Consider the following 18,016-nt stretch of genomic DNA (forward strand, 5'->3'; position numbering starts at 1 on the left):
GGGCTGGGAAGAGACCCATTCACCAGGCCGGCTGCCCCCCACCCGGGTTAAGGGCCCAGCTTCCCGAGAAGGGCCCAAACCTCCGGCCTGGGGAGGGACCGCACCTCGGAGCCTCCTTCCTGTGCTGCCTTTCCCGGCACCAGGGGTAGGGGGATGGGGCCAAAGAAGCCAGACTCTGGGTTCACACACCTGGGCCCCCCGAATCTCAGCTTCCATCCTCTGATGCCAGGCCCCCCCAGCCTGACTCCCATCCCCAGCCCCCCAGCCTCACCCTCCAACCCTTGGACCACCAAGCCTCAGCCTCCTTCTTCTGTCCCCAGCCCTCTACAGCCACCTCCTCAGCTCACCCCAGTCCCCAGTCCCCCCAGCCTCAGCCCCTCCTCTGCCCTTAGTCCCCCAGCTTCAGCTCCTCCTAGCCCCAGTTCCCCCCTAGCCTCAGCCCCTCCTCTGCCCCCAGCCCCTCAGCCTCAGCTCCCCTTCTCTGCCTCCAGTCCCTGATCTTGGGCCCCACGTTCTGCCTCTGACAATTAAGATATTGAGAAGAGGGCATTCCCTGGTGGTCTAGAACTAGACCCCCATCAGGGAACTAGATCCATCTGCTGCAACTAAAGATCCAGCAGCTGCAAGGAAGACGGAAGATGCTGAGAGCCACAACAAAGACCCCTGCACAGTCAAATAAGTTTAAAAAAAAAAAAAAAAAGATGCTGAGAACACAGATGGGCAGAGCTGGTAGTGCTTAGAAACTGGCATCTCCCAGCAGGTCCTCTCACTCTGAAGTCAGGGAAACTGAGGCACAAGTCACACCTAAAGTCAGGCGGGGGTGGGGGGCAGCCAGGACCCTCCACCCTTTTCCTCCTGCGTGCCTGCTGTGCTTAGAGTCTGGGGTCACAGCACAGGCCACAGCAGACAACGCCCCCGCCCCGGCTATTCCCAGTACAGGGGGGATATGACATCAGCCATTTGACCTCTCTAAGGACTTGGAGGAAGTGGGGGGAGGGGAAGTTAGCTGGGGCGCTTCCCACTCAGGAGGCTGCGTCTGGACACAGCCCAGCAGAGAAGGCATGTGCTAGGTCCGGAGGCTGCCAAGTGCCCAGGCTCCGGCCGTGGCCTGACGTTTGGGTTTTTCCCTCTGCCACGGGGCAGCCGTGGAGTGTCTGCATGCTCAGAGGGTGTTTCTAAATCCACTCTGGTGCCCGGTGGTGAATGGCCTTGAGGGAACCCAGGACCAGGCTGAGGGTGGTCTACACAACGGAAAGGGCAGACGGATTCAGGCGTTGGAGACACGAGGATCTCGGGCCTGGCTGATGATTGCTGTGGGTCCCCTCCCAGGCGTCTCCTCGGAAGACGCTCCGTGGCCCCGGGCTCCCATCCTGCCTGCCCATTAGGCGCACGGGAGACAAGCTCAGAGGCGGTTACTGCGGTGTCGTAGGCATCGTGGGCTGCAGCCCCATCACCCCCCAAGAGACCCCACCACCCCACAACATCCTCACCCCTGGGGGACCTCCCCCCGCTCCGCCAGGACCCCTCTCCAGGAGGTCCACCGCAGGAGAACCCCAGCGCGGCCGCTCCAGCTCCCAGGAGACCGCTCTCCATCGCCCCCGTGCGGCCGCTCCGGGTAGTAAAGACCGAGAGTCCCGCGACGGCGCGAACCTGGCGCCAACCCCGGGCCTGGCTCCTCCACCGTCAACCCTCTCCTGCCTCCATCTTCCGAGGTTGCGTTTCTAAAAGCGAGGCCTGGAACCGGCCCAGGCCTTCTACCCTCCTGTTCCGACTTCGGCCGCTCCCCTACCGTGCCCCCGCACCTCTCGCCCCCAGCCCCTGCCCCTCTGTCGCCTCCAGGGTCGTCGGGGGTCAGAGTGGGAAACCCCCTCGGGAAACCCCCGGGGAGCAGCTGGAAGAGGGGAAGCGGGGTCGCGGGGTCGCGGGGAGGCGGGAAGGAGCCCGGGACGCCACTATTTAAGCCACCGCCCCCACGGGCAAGGGACAGAGCCTGGCCGAGCATGGAACGGGGCCGCGCCCTCCTGCTTCCCCTCCTTCTGGGGCTGCTCCAGCCGGGCCGCGGTGAGCGGGGAGGGGCCGCAGACGCGCGTGCGGAGGTTGGGGAGGTGATGGGGGACCCCACGTAGGGGCCTGGGAGGAGGAGGGCGGAGCTGAGACCGCGGTCGCCCGCAGGTGGGCTGCTGGAAGTGGATCCACCTGAGAGCCAGGTGGCGATGGCCGTGGGCGAGTCGCGAAACTTCACCTGCCGCATGACCTGCGCAGACGGCAGGGCGGCCTCGGTGGTGTGGCGGGGCCTGGACACCAGTCTGGGCGCCGTGCAGTCCGGCGCGGGCCTCAGCATCCTGTACGTGCTCAACGCCTCGCTGTCTGCGGCGGGGACCCGCGTGTGCGTCGGCTCCTGTGGGGACGTGAACCTCCAGCACCGGGTGCGGCTCCTGGTGTTTGGTGAGCCCCCGCCCCTCCCCACGCCTCTGCGCCCTCGGGGCCCCGGCCGGCAGCACTGCTTTCCCTCCGTCCCTTGGCCACCTCCGCCTGGAACGCTTCCCGGATTGCCCACCACGTCCCAGCTCATAGCCCGCCTCGCAGGTCCTCCAGAGTCGCTCTGCAATCCCCGTTCTCCGCGCATCCCTCTCCCCCATCCACCCCCGATCCTCCAGGACCTCACCCCCTGCCCTTTCCGCTCTGGCTCTGGACTCGCTCTGACACCTTATATTCTAGCTACACAGGCTGTCGTAGTGGGTCTCCCCTGTCCCGGTACCCCAGCAGTCTCCAGGAACCCCAGGCCCCACCTCCACGCCCCCTCTTCCAGGCGCAGCCCTAAACCTCCTGGTTCAGCTCACCCGCTCGTCCCCTCCCCCACAGCCTTCCCTGACCAGCTGACTGTATCCCCTGAGGCCGTTGTGCCAGGGAGGGACCAGGAGGTGGCCTGCACGGCCCACAACGTCACACCTGCTGGCCCTGACACCCTCTCCATGTCCCTGCTCCTGGGGGATCGGGAACTGGAGGGAGTGGAAGCCCTCCCGAACATAACTGAGGAGCCCCAGGAAGGCGAGGACTCGCTGTTCCAAGTGACCCAGCGCTGGCTGCTGCCCACCTCAGAGACCTCCAGCCTGCGCACCCTCCATTGCCAGGTGACCATGAGGCTGCCCGGCCTGGAGCTGACCCGCCACCGGACCATTCCAGGTGAGCCTGCGCCCGTGGGGAAGTGGACAAGGTCACACCACCCAGCACCTGAGTCCCTGGTGAGCCCTGGGTGGCTGCCTGGCCACTCGTTGGGAGTCCTGGCTCCTCCCTGCACCCACTGGGTCTCCACCTGGACAGGTCTCGCACCACCAGCTGGAGGGAAAGTCACTTTCCATCCTTCACCTGGCCTCCAGTGGCAGCCAGGGGGCTACTTCTCACTGGTTCATTCATTCAACAGATTTGCAGCGCACCTACCCTGAGCCAAGCCCACCAAGGTGCTGCTCCTACTCTGCCCACAGCCCTCTAGGGCTCCCACCTCCCTCCAGGAGAAAGTCCAAGCTGGCTGCACCCACCCACAGGGCCCTGCACACCTGCTCTATCCCCCTCCCTTCTTCCCCTTCACTCACACTGCAGTTCCTCCCACACTTCAGGGGCATTGCTGCCCCAGGGCCTTTGCATCGATGTGCCCTCCATGGGAATGCTCTTCCCTACAGCTCCCGCACCCCCCTCCTTCCCAGTGAGGTCTCCTTCCCAGTGAGGCTTGCCCTGATCTTCCTGCCCAAGAGGTCCCACTACCCCCCCAAACACACACACACACAGGCCTCTTCTCTTCCCCTGTTGAATGTTTCTTGACACCTTTTATCAACATCCGACTTGTGTGCTCGCTTTTTCCATCGTCTGTCTCCCCTGCTGATGGTTTCACTAAGACAGGAATGTGTTCATGGCTGTGTCCCCAGAGGCTAAAACAGGGCCCAGTGCATGTAGGTTTTCAGTAGATACATCCTGAATGAATGAATGAATAACTGTTATCCTGGGGGCCTGGCCCATTGTAGGTGCACAATAAATGCTTGCTGAATGAATGAAAACATTTAATGTGGGGCCTGGCACACAGTAGGTGGTCAGTTCACGTCAGAGGTTACTGTTTACTTTGCTCTCTTCTGGGACAACCCCACCCATATCACCAAGCCTGTGGCAGCCTCTCGCCAAGCAAGCACAGACTGGTTCTCTGACAGGGCACCCCAAAACTCACATTAATGACTGGGGGCCTGGGGGCCTGGAAGGTTTGGCCTTCCCTTGCTGAGGTAAGGGAAGTAGGGTGGGGTAGGAAGACCCTCAGTCTCTCATCTGCACCACAAGGTGGTACAGAAAGAAAACTTAGGCACGTCCTTGTGCCTTAGGCAGGCCCTCTTCCCTCCCTCCCTTCCTCCCTTCCTCCCCCCTTAGTCCCATAATAATAAAGTCCAATGCCCGCATCACTCTGCAGCCCAGCCCCTAGATGGGGGCTCTCACGCCTCTTAACAGATTTAGACACTCACTGGTGTGTGTGTCATGGGGGGCATGTCAGACCCCGATCTTGCTCCTACCCACTGGGATACCCTGCAATTCATCCAAGTGAAGGACAGGGCTTGGAGCAGATCAGGTCCAACCATGTGTTTCAGGCAGAGAGAGGGAGGTAGGAGAGGGACCTGGGCAGCAGGTAGAAAACAAATGGCTGCTGCCTTTTCCAGTCCTGCAGGGCCTGACCTCCCCGGAGCCCCCCAGCATCACCTCCTCAGAGCCGCCCACCATGACCCCCGCAAAGCCCAGCATCACTGCGTCCCCGGAGCCCACTGATACAACCACCCCAGAGCCCTTTGTCATGAAGCCCCCGAAGCCTCCCATCACCACCTCCCCCGAGCTGGCCTCTACCTGCAGCCCCGCGAGTCCTGGCCCCGCAAGTCCTGGCGCCGCATCCAGGAACAGCTCCCCCAGGCCGTGCCTCCCGGAGATCCACCAGTCGTCAGCATCAGGGGCTTTAGAGCTGCTGTGCGAGGTGCCCTGTGGTCCCAGCATGGCTGTGCACTGGACCCAGGCCCCTGGCGGGCTGGAGGCCTACGAGATGCGGGAGGCGGGGGCCCAAGCTTGGCTGAGCAGCAGGAGCACGCTGTGGTCCGGGTGCCATCCTGAGGGCTGGTTCCAGTGTCGCCTGGACCCTGGGGGCCACACAGCCAACCTGTATGTGGTCCCGGAAATCTGTGAGTTTGGGGACTGCAGGGGCCTGGGAGGGAGGGGAGCCTTGTGTCCAGGCCTTAGACAAGGAGTGCCCTGCTAGTCAGCCTGTGTCCTCACCTGTCTGGTGGGCTTCCCTGACCCTTTAAGGGTCACAAATCACAGCTGCCTGCATGGCGATAACTAAGTTTCAGGGACCCTGTAGCTGTCACAGCGTTTTGTAAACCCTGTAAACTCGACGGACTGAGACAGCCTGTGGAATAGAAACAAGACACAGACACATCAGTAATTCCAGTTTTTCTGGAAGCCACATTCAAGAGGGGAAAAAAAAGTAAAAATAAGTTTGACGATATATCATCAAACCCAATATATCTCAAATGTTATCATTTCAACATGCAGTCTATTAAGAAGCATGACTGAAGTTTGTTTTCAGACTAAGTCTTCAAAATGCAATGTGTGTTTTACATGGACAGTGCTGTCCACCCAGACTGGTCACACTTCAAATGCAGCTGTGGTGAGGGACCCCTCACTGGACTGCCCACTTTTTAAAAAAATATTTATATGGTGATTTATTTATTTACTTGGCTGCATCTGGTCTTAGTTGCAGCTTGTAGTACCTTTAGTTGTGGCATGTGGGATCTAGTTCCCTGACCAGGTATGGAACCTGGGTCCCCTACACTGGGTGCTGAGGCTCAGCCACTGGACCATCAGGAAGTTCCTGGACTGCTCACTTCTAACTACAAGGTCCTAGGTACCTTTCCAAAGAGTTGCTCTAAAGGCCTTTGGGGGCTTTCCTGTTGGCTCAGATAGTAAAGAATCAGCCTGCAATGCAGGAGACCCGGGTTCGATCTCTGGGTCAGAAGATCCCCTGGAGAAGGGAATGGCAACCCACTCCAGCATTCTTGCCTGAAGAATTCCATGGGCAGAGGAGCCTGGTGGGCTACAGTCCGTGGAGTCACAGAGTCAGACACGACTGAGTGACTAAACACCCAAAGGCCTTTGGCTAGTCCAGGGATTTCTGTACATTTCACAAAGGTGTTTTAAACTGTTAAGTCCTTTGTACAGTTTCAGGGAAACTAGTCAATCCGTGAGCCCTTAGCAGGCTCTGCCGGGCTGCTCCCCAAGCCTGAAGAGGGCTGCAGGATTCCAGATGCCTCTCTCTCCAGGCTCCCCGACGATGTCAGCTGCCCTGTGGACCAGCAGCTTGGCGCTGGGGCTCCTTCTCCTGGTGTTCCTCACCTACCACCTGTGGAAACGCTGCCAGCCCACAAGCCAATGACCTGGGCCTCACACCCCCACCCCGCGTAGACCATACGAAGGGAGACTTTCCTTCTACTCGGTTGTGACTAGAGGACATGGGCAGCATTCTGGACAGCAGGCGGTGACCGTGGGCTCCCTGCCCTGATGGCCGGCACATCCAGACTCCCCAACTGGCTGGGTGTCCCTTCCGTGGGCCCCTGGGGAGCCGACCCTCCATGGTGCAGAGCTGGAAAATAAAGAGCATCTAGTCTGACCTTAGTGGTTTCTGTCCTGGTCCCACGACATGGGAATCCTCCGCACAGTTCCAACCATCCTCTGCTCTAGGTGACTCTCCCAGAGAGGCAAGGAAGGACAGACACCACCGCAGTCCCACGTGGCCAGGGCTGGGGGAAGGAGGCGTATACTCTGCCTGGGGCCCCTCCCTGCATGTGGGAACTCTGAAGCTTAAAGAGTAACTGCTGCTGCTGCTAAGTCACTTCAGTCGTGTCCAACTCTGTGCGACCCCATAGACGGCAGCCCACCAGGCTGGAGAATCCCTGGGATTCTCCAGGCAAGAACACTGGAGTGGGTTGCCATTTCCCTTTCCAATGCATGAAAGTGAAAAGTGAAAGTGAAGTCGCTCAGTTGTGTCCGACTCTTCGCGACCCCATGGACTGCAACCTACCAGGCTCCTCCGTCCATAGGCTTTTCCAGGCAAGAGTAACTAGGAGTCCTCAAAAGAAGAGGAGAAAAGTACTTGTTGGAGGACCGCACGGGCAAAGAAACAGAAGGGTGCTTGATAAGGGAAACTGTATGTACTTTTAGGGTGGCTGGGGATTAGGTGGCGGGGGAAGTGGCGGCAGGGGGTGAGACAGAGGCTGGACATGATACCGGCAGGTGAAGGGCTGTAGATGCCACGGGTTTCGACCTTCTGGAACTGGGGACCTTTGTAAGAGTTTAGAGCTAAAGGGCTTAGGGCTTGCTTCCCTGGTGGCTCAGACCGTAAAGAATCTGCCTGCAATGCAGGAGACCTGGGTTCAATCCCTGGGTCGGTAAGATCCCCTGGAGAATGGAATGGCAACCCATTCTAGTATTCTTGCCTGGATAATCATATGGACAGAGGAGCCTGGCAGACTACTGAACAATTCATGGGGTCGCAGAGTCGAACACAACTAAGTGACTAACATTTTCAGAGCTATAGAAGATGCGCCATGAGAAAGTGCCCTCTGGTGGTAACGAAAGGTAGCAGGCTGGGACAGGGAACTGGGCACCATAGTCTTTCACTCTACGAACGCGTACACGTGACTAAGGGCAGCGAAAGCGCAGAGAAGAGCCCTAACCCAGCCTGGTGGGGAGAGGGAGCCTTTCAGCACGAGGTGAGCTACAAACTCACACAGAGATTGGGTTAGGCTGAAGGCCAGGCTGAGCACAAAGCCTCCGAGATTGCCCTCAAAAAAGCGGGTGAGAGCGGCGCTTAGTCCCGGCGTGGGGGTGGAGCCACCCGCCCAAGCTTGTCAGGGCTTCCTGGTAACCAAGGAGACCTGTTGCTAGGGGACCAGGCTAAGAAAGGACCCTCCCATTACCCGGATGGCAAGCAATCGGCTTCATACCTGAAACCAAGCCCTTCCTGGGGTCCATTTTGGAGTCTGGCAAAATTTAAGCTCCGCGTCTAACCCAGGAAAGCCAAGCAGCACACATAAAGAGGAAACCTAGAGACAGTGCCTATTAGAACCTAGGGAAAAGGGTGCCCTGCCGTGGTCATTTCTTAAGAGTCTCTCAGCGAGATTCTGGTGCCCTTTGCCCTTAACCAAGATGGCCGCTCTATAGCGGCAGCGCACTGTGAGATATGGCAGCGCTTCCGGTCCCTCTGCCCTCAGCGAAGATGGCGGCAGTGGAGAAGCGGCGGCAGGCGGTGGCACAGGCAACCAGTTTCACAGACAGCGGCCGGCCGGGGGTGCCCCGAACGGCGGCGACGGCCGAGAGTGAAGAGGACTTCCTGCGACAGGTCGGCGTGACGGAGATGCTACGCGCGGCCCTGCTAAAGGTGCTGGAGGCGCGACCGGAGGAGCCCATCGCCTTTCTGGCGCACTACTTCGAGAACATGGGCCTGCGGTCTCCTGCAAACGGCGGCGCCGGGGAGCCTCCGGGCCAGCTCCTGCTGCAGCAGCAGCGCCTGGGCCGCGCACTGTGGCATCTTCGCCTGGCTCACCACTCCCAGAGGTGCGGGGCTGGGCCGGGCCTGGAGGGGTAGGGGCTGCAGCCGGACTTCAACTCCCAGCGGGCTCCGCGCGGCTCCCCACCCTCGGCGCCTGTGCACGAGCGCGGGGCGTACTGGGAACTGTAGACGGCTGCGTCTGGCGCAGGAGGGGCGCGGACCGCGCGGGGCTCCAGGGTCCCGGCGAGGCCACCCAGCTGAGTGCTGGCGCTGGTAATTCTGGTCGACTTGGTACTTGGTGATGCCTCTTTGCAGATGCCGAGTTTCCCCGTGCACCCCACCCCACTTTTGAAAATCATGGAGCCCACACAGGACTTGGTCCCTCCTAGCTGCAGCGTTCCCGGCGTGGAGAACCCTGCCCATTCAATCAGAAAATGAGTATTTACAGGGCTGGGTCATGGAGACGGGGAGCAAACCAGTCACTCGAGGCCCCTGCTCTACGGGGAGGTCCCCTGCGGGCAGGAGGGGCGTCCAGGAAGGGGCCCGCATGACACATAGGGAAGGGTATTACGGGCACGAGGTACCAGGTGCGCTGGTCTGCGGGGCTGTAGTGTGGGACCCATGGGGAAGGGGAAGAGCTGAAGCATGGGGCGGTGGAGGGAATGGCGCCTTCCCCCCACAGCTCTGAGCTGGGGGAAGGGTAAGTGAATGGACCGGGTCAGGTGGATGGGGAGAAGCCCTCTGACTCGCAGCATCAATCAGACAGGGTGGCCGCGGGACGTGGGTGGGCTTGGACTCAGATGTTGAGGGGGTCCCCAGAGAACCCAGGAAAGGGAAGGAAGCCAAGCAAGGGAGCGTTTCAGCCTGAGCCCAGCACCCACCTGCCTGGGAGCACCCTCCTGAGTCAACGTGTAAACCCCAAGCTGGGGAGCAGAGAGGCCAGGAGGAGCCGGGTGTGGAGGGCCGGCGGGGTGTCCGAAGTGGCAGCCAGAAAAGGGAGCACTTGGAGATGGGGGCCTGGTGGGGGTGGGGGGATGGGGGACAGACTGGTGGGCATGCATGGGTTCTGCTGGGGCCCAGGTGGCTGGGGGTTGTTCAGGAGCAGTCCCAAGTGGACTGTGAGAGGGGAGGTCACTGGTCAATCGGGTGCTGGGAAAACGTTGCAGCTGGAAGGTGGATACTCACGTCTGCAGCTGAGACATGTAATGGGCAGGAGGTTGTCATGGGGAGAGGGGCATTATGGAGGCCTCAGGGGAGCTGAGAAGAGCCCAGGACTCGACTCTGAGTAGCCCCAGCCTCAGTGCACCCACAGGAAAGTGTGAGAAGGCAGAATAGACATGAAGGAGGGAAGCAGAAGACAGGGGCACCCAGGACACATTCCAAGGAAGAGAAAAGTCAACAGCAGGGCTGTCAGGTCCTTGTCCAGGTCAAGCACTGCATAAGCCACTCACCCCCTAGACTTCACAGACCAGGACCTTTACGTGAAGGCTTTTTGCAGCGCTTTTCCTAATCCACACAAGTACCTGTGAGCTGCCGGCCACCCCATGTCCAGTGGCCCTCGAGGTGAGAACAGGTGAGACGTGTAGGATGTAGAACCTAGGGGCTGCCTGAGTGTCCTGGGGCTGCTGTAAGCAATTACCACAAGGTGGTGACTCAAAGCAGCAGAAATGTATTCTCCCACAGTCTGGCTGCCAAAGCCAGAAATCTAGGGGCTACAGAGCTGTGCTCCCCCATCCCCTGAGGCTGTTGGGGGAGGTCCTTCTGGCTTCCTTCCCTTCAGGGCATTGCGAATATCCTTGGCCAGCCAAGTCCCTCATCCCCGGTGTCTGTCTCTAAAGGATAGTTGGCATTGGGTTTAAGGCTCATCTCATCTCCAGATCCTGAACTAATGACATCCACAAAGACCCTACTTCCAGACAAGGCCACACCCACAGGTTCTGGGCAGACCTGCACTGCACGCGTGGGGGTGAGGGGATAACACACTGTCCACCATGCTGCAGGGCTGCTGGAGCTGTCAGCGGGAGGCTCCAAGGGAAAGGAGCAGGCCGGGCGACGGCCAGGGCTAGCGCTGCACCTGGTCTCCCTGATCTCAGAGGTGGCTTCCCAGGCAGAAGCCCGGTCACCTCAGCTGCCAGGTCAGAAGCAGAAGCCAGACCAGGCGGGTCCCGGGCGTGGGTCCACCTGAGGCCAGGCAGCCCCGATGCTGTGCAGTGGCTGCTCTTGAGAATGACCTCAGCACGAAAGATTTGGGGCGAACTCAACCTAAATGCCCTCTGCTGAGGTGGAGAAATGACACATGTTGGTAGACAGTGGAGCTAACAGCCCACCAGCCCCCAGAGCACAAACAGCTGATGCTGAAGGGCAGCCACGCCACATGCTGAGAGTAGCAGCAAGAGTGCCAACCCCTGCAGGTGCTGTCACCCCAGAAAACACGCAGAAGCACCAAAGTGTCCAGGCTAGTGTCCTCGGCTCACAGCATCCTCTGTAGGAGCGTCCTGGGTACTGTGAGGATGTGGGGCAGCCTCCCTGCTTCCCACCCACTCAATGCCAGGAGCCCTCCCCCATGACAAGCACAGACGTCTCCAGACATCACCCCGTGTCCCCTGGGGGCAGAATCTCCCCAGATGAGACACACCGAGATAAAGGAGTCCACAACCCCCCCAGGAGACCCTGCATTCCATGACCATGTGACCTCTGAAGTCCTGAGATGTACACATTTCACACACACCTGAGTCAGTGGGGGAGAGGGGACTTACAGATGCTGGGGACCACCCTGGTTTACACCGCATGACTCAGAGGGGCAAGTATGAAGGCAAAGGCTGTGAGCAAGGAGAGGACCCCATCTCTTCAAACACTGAACCAGAGCCCCTCCCCCTTGGCTCTCTGACATTGTGTGGGTGGGGGAGGTCACTCTGTAGGGGGTCCTGCAGGTGTTGAGCAGCCTCCTGGGCCTCCACCCACCCAATGGTGACAAACAAAACTGCCCCCAGACATCATCACTAGTGTCCCCTGGGGACAGAGTCACCCCGTCGAGAGCCCCCTGTCTACAGCGGAAAAGTCTGTCTCTGTGACACGACCCATAAATTGGTTCTTTTTAACAAATGCCCAACATGCTCTGTAAACTCCTCCGTGTGGGAGCTGACATGGGGGAGCCTGAGGACCAGAGCCCAGGATGGCACACCGCGTGGGTGCACCCTCTCAACTGGAGCCCCCAGAACGGCCTCAAGGTGGGGTGTGGCCTTCCTCTGTCTTCTCCCCTGATGATCTCATCTCCCTGGGCCATCACTGCCTGCTATGCATCTTCCTGCCCACAAGGCTGGGAGCCCATGGTAAACAGCACCTGGACAGGGCTGCATGGCAGCAAGTGACAAGCACACGTGGGACCCCAGCCTCACACCAGGCACAAAAATGAATCTCTGTCCTCCCAAGAATCCTGAGACACAGGCTAGAACCCTTATTTTCCAGATGAGAAAAACGGCACAGTGGATAGAACCGGCACAGGTCTAGGCCAGCCAGGAACAGCACTGACCAACTCCAGGGCGATTGAGTCACTCAGAACAACTGGCTGGTTGACCAGGTTCCTGGGGGAGACTTCAGGCAGAGCTGAGTGGTTGATGGATGAGCTGTCAGGCCACAGGGACAGGAACCTGAAACCTCAGTGGCCTCACAGCTGCTGCAGAATCAACAGGGCACTGCTCACCCAGGGTTGCAGGAGTGGACCCTCCATGGGAAGTGGGCCATGCCCTCGGGGGTGGGACAGCCTGCTGCCAAGATACCCCCCAGAGCCTCCTGTATTCACAACCTCAGGCAGCTGCCTCACACATCAAACCAGACCAGGCTGCATCACCACCTTGCCTGTCACCCACTCAGGGGGCCAGCACCATAACCTGAGTGTGTTCACACTGCCCCTGGGGAGGGGCTTCCACAGGGAGCCTTCAGGGGAGGGGACTCCACCAGGGTCCTGGCTGCAGACTGAGCTGGGACCACCCAGCCAAGCTGCTCCCAGTTCCTGACTCAGTCTGGGACATGATCTAGGTGTGGGCTTAATTGCTACACGGCCACCAAGCTGGCCCCAGCATCATCACCATCAGGCTTGCTCCCACCAGAGACCCTTGTCCTGGGGAAAGGAGCTGACAACAGAAGCTCCTACAAGGGCTTGTTTCGAGGCAGCAGCAGTTAACGCAGTGCCAGTTGTGCAAAGGGAAGTTCTGGCACCCCCACACTTCACAGGGTGCTCTCACTAACCCCAAAGCCCTAGCACATTATCCTAGAACTGAGAAGTGAATCCCAGCTGGGCAAGACCCCAGGTCCTGCCCTGTCCCCTCTGCACCTCGGCTCCTCCTCTGTAAGGGGCCTTGACCCCTGGAGCTCACTGGGTGAGCATGGCTGTTCCTGGACCCCGCCCTGCTCCAGCCCAGTGTGGACCAGGCTCCCACCCACGCTGTGCAGTACAGGTGGGTGGCATGCCGTGTCTTACAGATAAGAGTGGAGCCAGGCTCTCAGAAAGGGTGAGTGTGAGCCTTGGGGTTCCCCTTCCTTTGTGGGACCCCTGGCCCGGCCATCAGCTGCCTCAAGCCTCACTTCTTTGCTTTAGAGCTGTAGCAGGGTGCTGGCTGTCAAGGGAGGGGTTGGAGTGGGCACCCAGGTTGACCCAAGCCCACACACGACCACCTGGGAAGCTCCTGGCATGGCCAGGGCACGGCAGAGGGGGACCTCATGGCTTTGTGGGGCAAGCAGTAAGTAGCATCAGCACTGGGGCCATTCCTGATGTGACCTGTGGAGGCAGGAAGCAGCGTGTCCGGGTTGATGTGACCACTTTCGGATAAACTTACAAAGCAGCAGCAGCGGGCTTGAGCCACACCCTGGGTTACAGGCTCAGGGCCTGCACAGGTGAAATGAGTTAACTCAGTTAAGAGGTAGGGACAGTCCTGCCCAGTGACACCTCTAAGGTGGAAAGTCCATGGGCAGGAGCCCGTTGGCAGCCGTTTCTCTAGCTCCTAGGTGGTGGTGTGCGCCCTGGGACTGTAATGAGTAACCGGACAGATGAACTCCCTGACAGGCTCCTGAGCTGATGTGATGGGAGGGAGGGAACTCAGGAGGACTCCGTGAAGATAAGTATAGGAAGGGGTTAGGGGGTCGGGGAGGGTACTGCCCTAGACATGATGCTGAACACAGACAGCTGAGCACAGACTCGGTGGAGCCGTGGGGAGATCTGGGGGAGGGCGCTCCAGGTCAGGGCACAGCTGGTGGAAAGGACCTGAGGCAGGCGAGGCCGGTGTGTTGAGGCTGGGGGGCCGGAGCAGGCCTCTAGTGCGAGCCGACGCCCCCTCCGCCCTCAGGACGGCCTTCAACAACAACGTTGGCGTGGCCTACGAGTGCCTGAGCGCCAGCGGGCGCAAGAAGAAGCCGGGGCTGGATGGGCGCACGTATAGCGAGCTGCTGAAGCGCATCTGCCGCGACGGAGAGGCCCCCGAGGAGGTGGTGGCTCCACTGCTGCGCAAGATCCAGTGCCGGGACCACGAGGCAGTGCCGCTGGCCGTGTTCCGCGCGGGGATGCTCACCTGCTTCGTGCTGCTGGAGTTCGTGGCACGCGCCGGCGCCCTCTACCGGCTGCTGGAGGACCCGGGCCTGGCCATGGCTGACCGCCGCTTGGGCCAGGCCGTGCTGGACACGCTGGAGGGGGCTCTGCAAGCCAGCGACGACACCGCGCCCGCGCGCTACCTGGAGGCGGGCTCGCGCCTGGGGCCCGACAGCCTGGCGCTGGCTATGGACCGCGCGCTGGTGGCCCGACGACCCAGCGTCCCCATGACCCGGGAGGAGTTCCTGGAGAAGGCCGCGGCCCTCTTCATCGCTAAGGTCAAGCCCGTGGGCTGAGCCCCGCCCTCCGCCGCCGCCTCCTCCTCCGCCTGGACATACAGGTCCCTCAGGGCCTGTTCACCTGCTTCTGGGCGGAGCACTTCCGGGGGCCAGGACTGGGGTGTCCCTGCATGCCAGCTTCCCACCTGGAATGGTGCCTCAGCCCCCTTCAGCGGGGGAGGGGGCAAGGGTCCCTCCCCGCACATTCACCAAGGTTCGCCTCTCCCGAGCAGAAATAAACTCTGTTCCCCAGGCTGACCTGATGTGTGTGCAAGCGCCTGTGTACACTCCCAGCACACGTCCCCGGAAACGCTCTCTACTCGGGGAAACGCCAGCCAGCCCCAGCGAGTCCCACCGCTGCCCAGAAACCAGGGTGCCCCTGCACTCGGCTTCATGGGAGCGGAGGGCAGTGGGACACCCAGTGAGATGCCTTGGACCCACAGCCCCAAGATCTGGGAGGCACGGGCGGCCCCCAGCCGTCCCTCCCCAAGCCCCCGGCAGGAGCAGGTCCTCTCTGGTCCTCGATTTACCCCAGCCGCCAAGGGAAGAGGTCAGCTGGGCCGGTAGTCATGATGGTGATGACGGATAAGTCTAAGGCCTGCAGTGTCTTGCCTCACCACTGTCTTATGCAGAAGGTAAACCACTGCCCACATCTGGCAGATGGTGAAACCCAAACCCAGAGGAGCAGAGGTCACACCACCAGCAAGGGGCCAACAGGGCCCAAGCCCCAGTCACCCACACCACCTCCACCACCACAGGATTGGGGGGGGGCGGGCAGGGAACCCATCCAGGATCTAGGCACACCAGAAGTCACCAAGCACCTGAGTGTCCCCCTCCCACCAGCAGGATCACTTCCTGGACCCAGGACTCTGCAGGAAACACACTGCTAGCCCAGATCAGGTGCAGGCAGGTCCAGCCTCAGCTTCTTCCTCTGTCAAATGGGATCCAGGCCACCCCTGTTGACTGAGGGAGACCACACACAAGGACGGAATCTAAAGCCTTTCTCCAGCTACCTTTGGCAGGAGCCAGCTTGCCTCCTCCAGTTTCCCAGCACCTGCCCTTGGCCGGTAACTGATAAACCAGTAACAGCCCCACCTTCCTTTCTTTTCCCACTGGCTCTTCCAAAATCTCCCAACCCCCTCCAGGGGCAGGAAAGAAATGGAAACTGAGTCCCCCCCCTCCTTGCGCTTGGTGACTTTTGTGACAGTACTTGGCTGTATGTACCTGTCATCATGAAAGGTGACAGGTACCCCTGTGGGTGCTGGCATGGTATGCAGTGGCCATGCTGTGAGGAGGCACAAGCCACCTGGAGGTACCTGACTGGCAGCTCCTGCTTTGGGGTAAATGAATGAGTGTTATTGTTTCAAGTCTCGAAGTTGTGGGGTCATTTGTTCCATAACCAGAAGGTTCACGCAGGTGCTTCAGTCATTAAGTATTAGCTGTTACAGCGTACAGATTACTCTCGGGCCCCAGGAGCCGCCAGTAACCTGTGGTTCCCCCGGGAAGACAGAAACTGTCGCCAGCCATCAGAAACAGGGCTGGACAGTATGTAGAAGCCGTCACTGGTGCCACCAGATTCTCTTCCCAGCTAAGGAGGCTCACAGCTGCCCCACTGCAGAGAAGGAGCCACATGGCCCAGGAGACATCTTCACCCCCTCTGGGACAGGAGTGGCCAGTGACCACCAGGGGATAACCAATGGGGGACTGCCGGGGGCGTGGCCAGTGAAGGACTGGCCAGAGGTCTAAGCTGGCCTGCTTGCCTCAGGGGAAGCTACCTCTGGGGGCAGCTCACACTTCAGGGCCAACCTCCAACTCCCCCCGCCCCACCTGGGTCGGGCTGAGGCTGACACCAGCTGGGGTCATGTCCCCTGTCCCGTCCACCTTCCCTCACTGCCTCCCCTGAGTCACCATCACGCCTGGTCTTGGGTCCAGAAGTCCTGGCTTGACCTTTACAGGCATGACCTAGGGAAGGAAGCTGAGCCATCCTGCTTACCTGGCCTCGCAGCAGCGTGGGCGCTGGCCTCCCTGCCTTCCACACTCCACAGGCCCCAGAAGTCTCCTCCTCTCCCCCAGCTTCCCAGGGGAAGGCAGGCGTCCTTGAGCTCTGTTAGGGGCCTCTCCCCTACTCATGCTTCCTCCTCACTTGGCATCTCACTGGGGCTGCAGCTTCAATTACTGCCTGGTCACCAAGGAGTCTCAAATTCACATCTCAAGTCCAGCTCTGCTCTGCTCCAGCCCTGGAGAGCCAACCACCTGCTGGGCATCTCCTCAGGGACATCCCAAGATTATCCCAGGCCTGTCACATCCAGGATGGAGCCTCTGGACAGCTTCCCTGGTCCTGGCGCTCCTCTAGAGTTTGTGGTCTCTGAGGAAGCCTCCCCGCCCAGGACTGGGGCTTGGCCTGGGTGCCTCCCCTGTCCTGTCAGCGGGCCCTTCTCTGCATCATGTTGCTTGCACATTATAGCTTCATCCTGCCTGGTCCTCCCGACCCTGGTCCAGCCCACATCCCCACCAGCCCAGCAGTGCTCCAGGCACCCTGGCCTCAGTGAGTGATTCAGGAAGAGCATGTGACTCCCAGCTGGCCAATGAGACACACAGCCCTGGGACTTTTCCTGCTGAGAAGACCTAGGCCTGGATCCTGGAGCCATCTGGTCACCACATGGCCTGTGAACAAAGTGAGCACTCAGGAAGGCTGGGCAGGGAGACTCCTCAGCATCTATTCTTGCCTCGGTCCCCTCACTGGGCCAGGCACACTGGTCTCCAGCTGGTCTGGCTTGTCCCTGCTTTAGGCCTTTGCACATACTGTTCCTTTTTCTGTGACACTATTCCTCCAGACCCATGTGGCTCACTCCTTTCTGGTCTCTGCTCAAATGCCACTTCTGGAGAGGCGCCTCCCTCAATGATCCCCCTCCAAAATAACCTGTCTGCTCCACTCCTATTGCTAATGCCTCACTCTGCTCTATATTTCTTCATAATAATTACTGCTACCAGAAGTTGCTTAACAATTTGCTTCTGTCCTTTCTTGTCTCCCCAAAAGTAGGGGTTTTTATAAATTTTATTCACTGCTGTACCTGAATATGTCTATGGAAGGCCATGAATTAATCACTTTTCCAGAGGAAGAATCTACACTCACAGAAGCCAGGGTATTCATTTCCTGTGGCTGCAGTAACAAACCACTTGAAAAACAAAACCCCAGAAAAACCCCACAACAACACAAGTTCATTATCTCACAGTTCTGGAAGGTTTAGCATTTGAGGATCATTTCCAAGTTTATGGCAGAACCTAGATTTGAATTCAGGGCTCTTCTATGGCATGTGATGGAAGGCTCAACTCAAACTGGCTTAACAAAAAAAGAAATAATTTAATTACTTGCATTACTGCAAGGGGAGGTCAGGCATGGCTGGATCCAGAGCACAAACAGGATCATCAGCACGTTCCCATCAGGCAGCTCAGCCTTCCTGAGGGCCAATTTTTTTCACAGGCCTCGTGGTGATGAGATGGTCCTTTAGCTGCAGGCCCAAGTTCTCCCAGCTCAGCCATACCAGCATCGTGTCCCCAGAAAAAGACCAAGTCACATGCTGTCCCCAAATGAAC

At 59.5% G+C, this 18,016-nt stretch overlaps 2 protein-coding genes across 2 annotated transcripts; both read left to right on the forward strand.

Annotated features, from left to right (window-relative positions):
* The first annotated feature begins 2,000 nt into the window (after window positions 1-2,000).
* Window positions 2,001-6,473, forward strand: MADCAM1 (mucosal vascular addressin cell adhesion molecule 1). The gene is made up of 5 exons (XM_055566761.1): window positions 2,001-2,061; window positions 2,173-2,445; window positions 2,863-3,183; window positions 4,692-5,198; window positions 6,339-6,473. Exons 1-5 carry the CDS (start codon window positions 2,001-2,003, stop codon window positions 6,449-6,451), a joined length of 1,275 nt encoding a protein of 424 aa, XP_055422736.1. The 3' UTR covers window positions 6,452-6,473.
* A 1,103-nt stretch (window positions 6,474-7,576) lies between these two features.
* Window positions 7,577-14,913, forward strand: TPGS1 (tubulin polyglutamylase complex subunit 1). The gene is made up of 2 exons (XM_055552581.1): window positions 7,577-8,631; window positions 13,906-14,913. The coding sequence occupies exons 1-2, from the start codon at window positions 8,258-8,260 to the stop codon at window positions 14,438-14,440; spliced, it is 909 nt and encodes a 302-aa protein (XP_055408556.1). The 5' UTR covers window positions 7,577-8,257; the 3' UTR covers window positions 14,441-14,913.
* The last annotated feature ends 3,103 nt before the right edge of the window (window positions 14,914-18,016 follow it).

Source organism: Bubalus kerabau, chromosome 1 (assembly GCF_029407905.1).
Source record: "Bubalus kerabau isolate K-KA32 ecotype Philippines breed swamp buffalo chromosome 1, PCC_UOA_SB_1v2, whole genome shotgun sequence".
Lineage (NCBI taxonomy): Eukaryota > Metazoa > Chordata > Mammalia > Artiodactyla > Bovidae > Bubalus > Bubalus kerabau.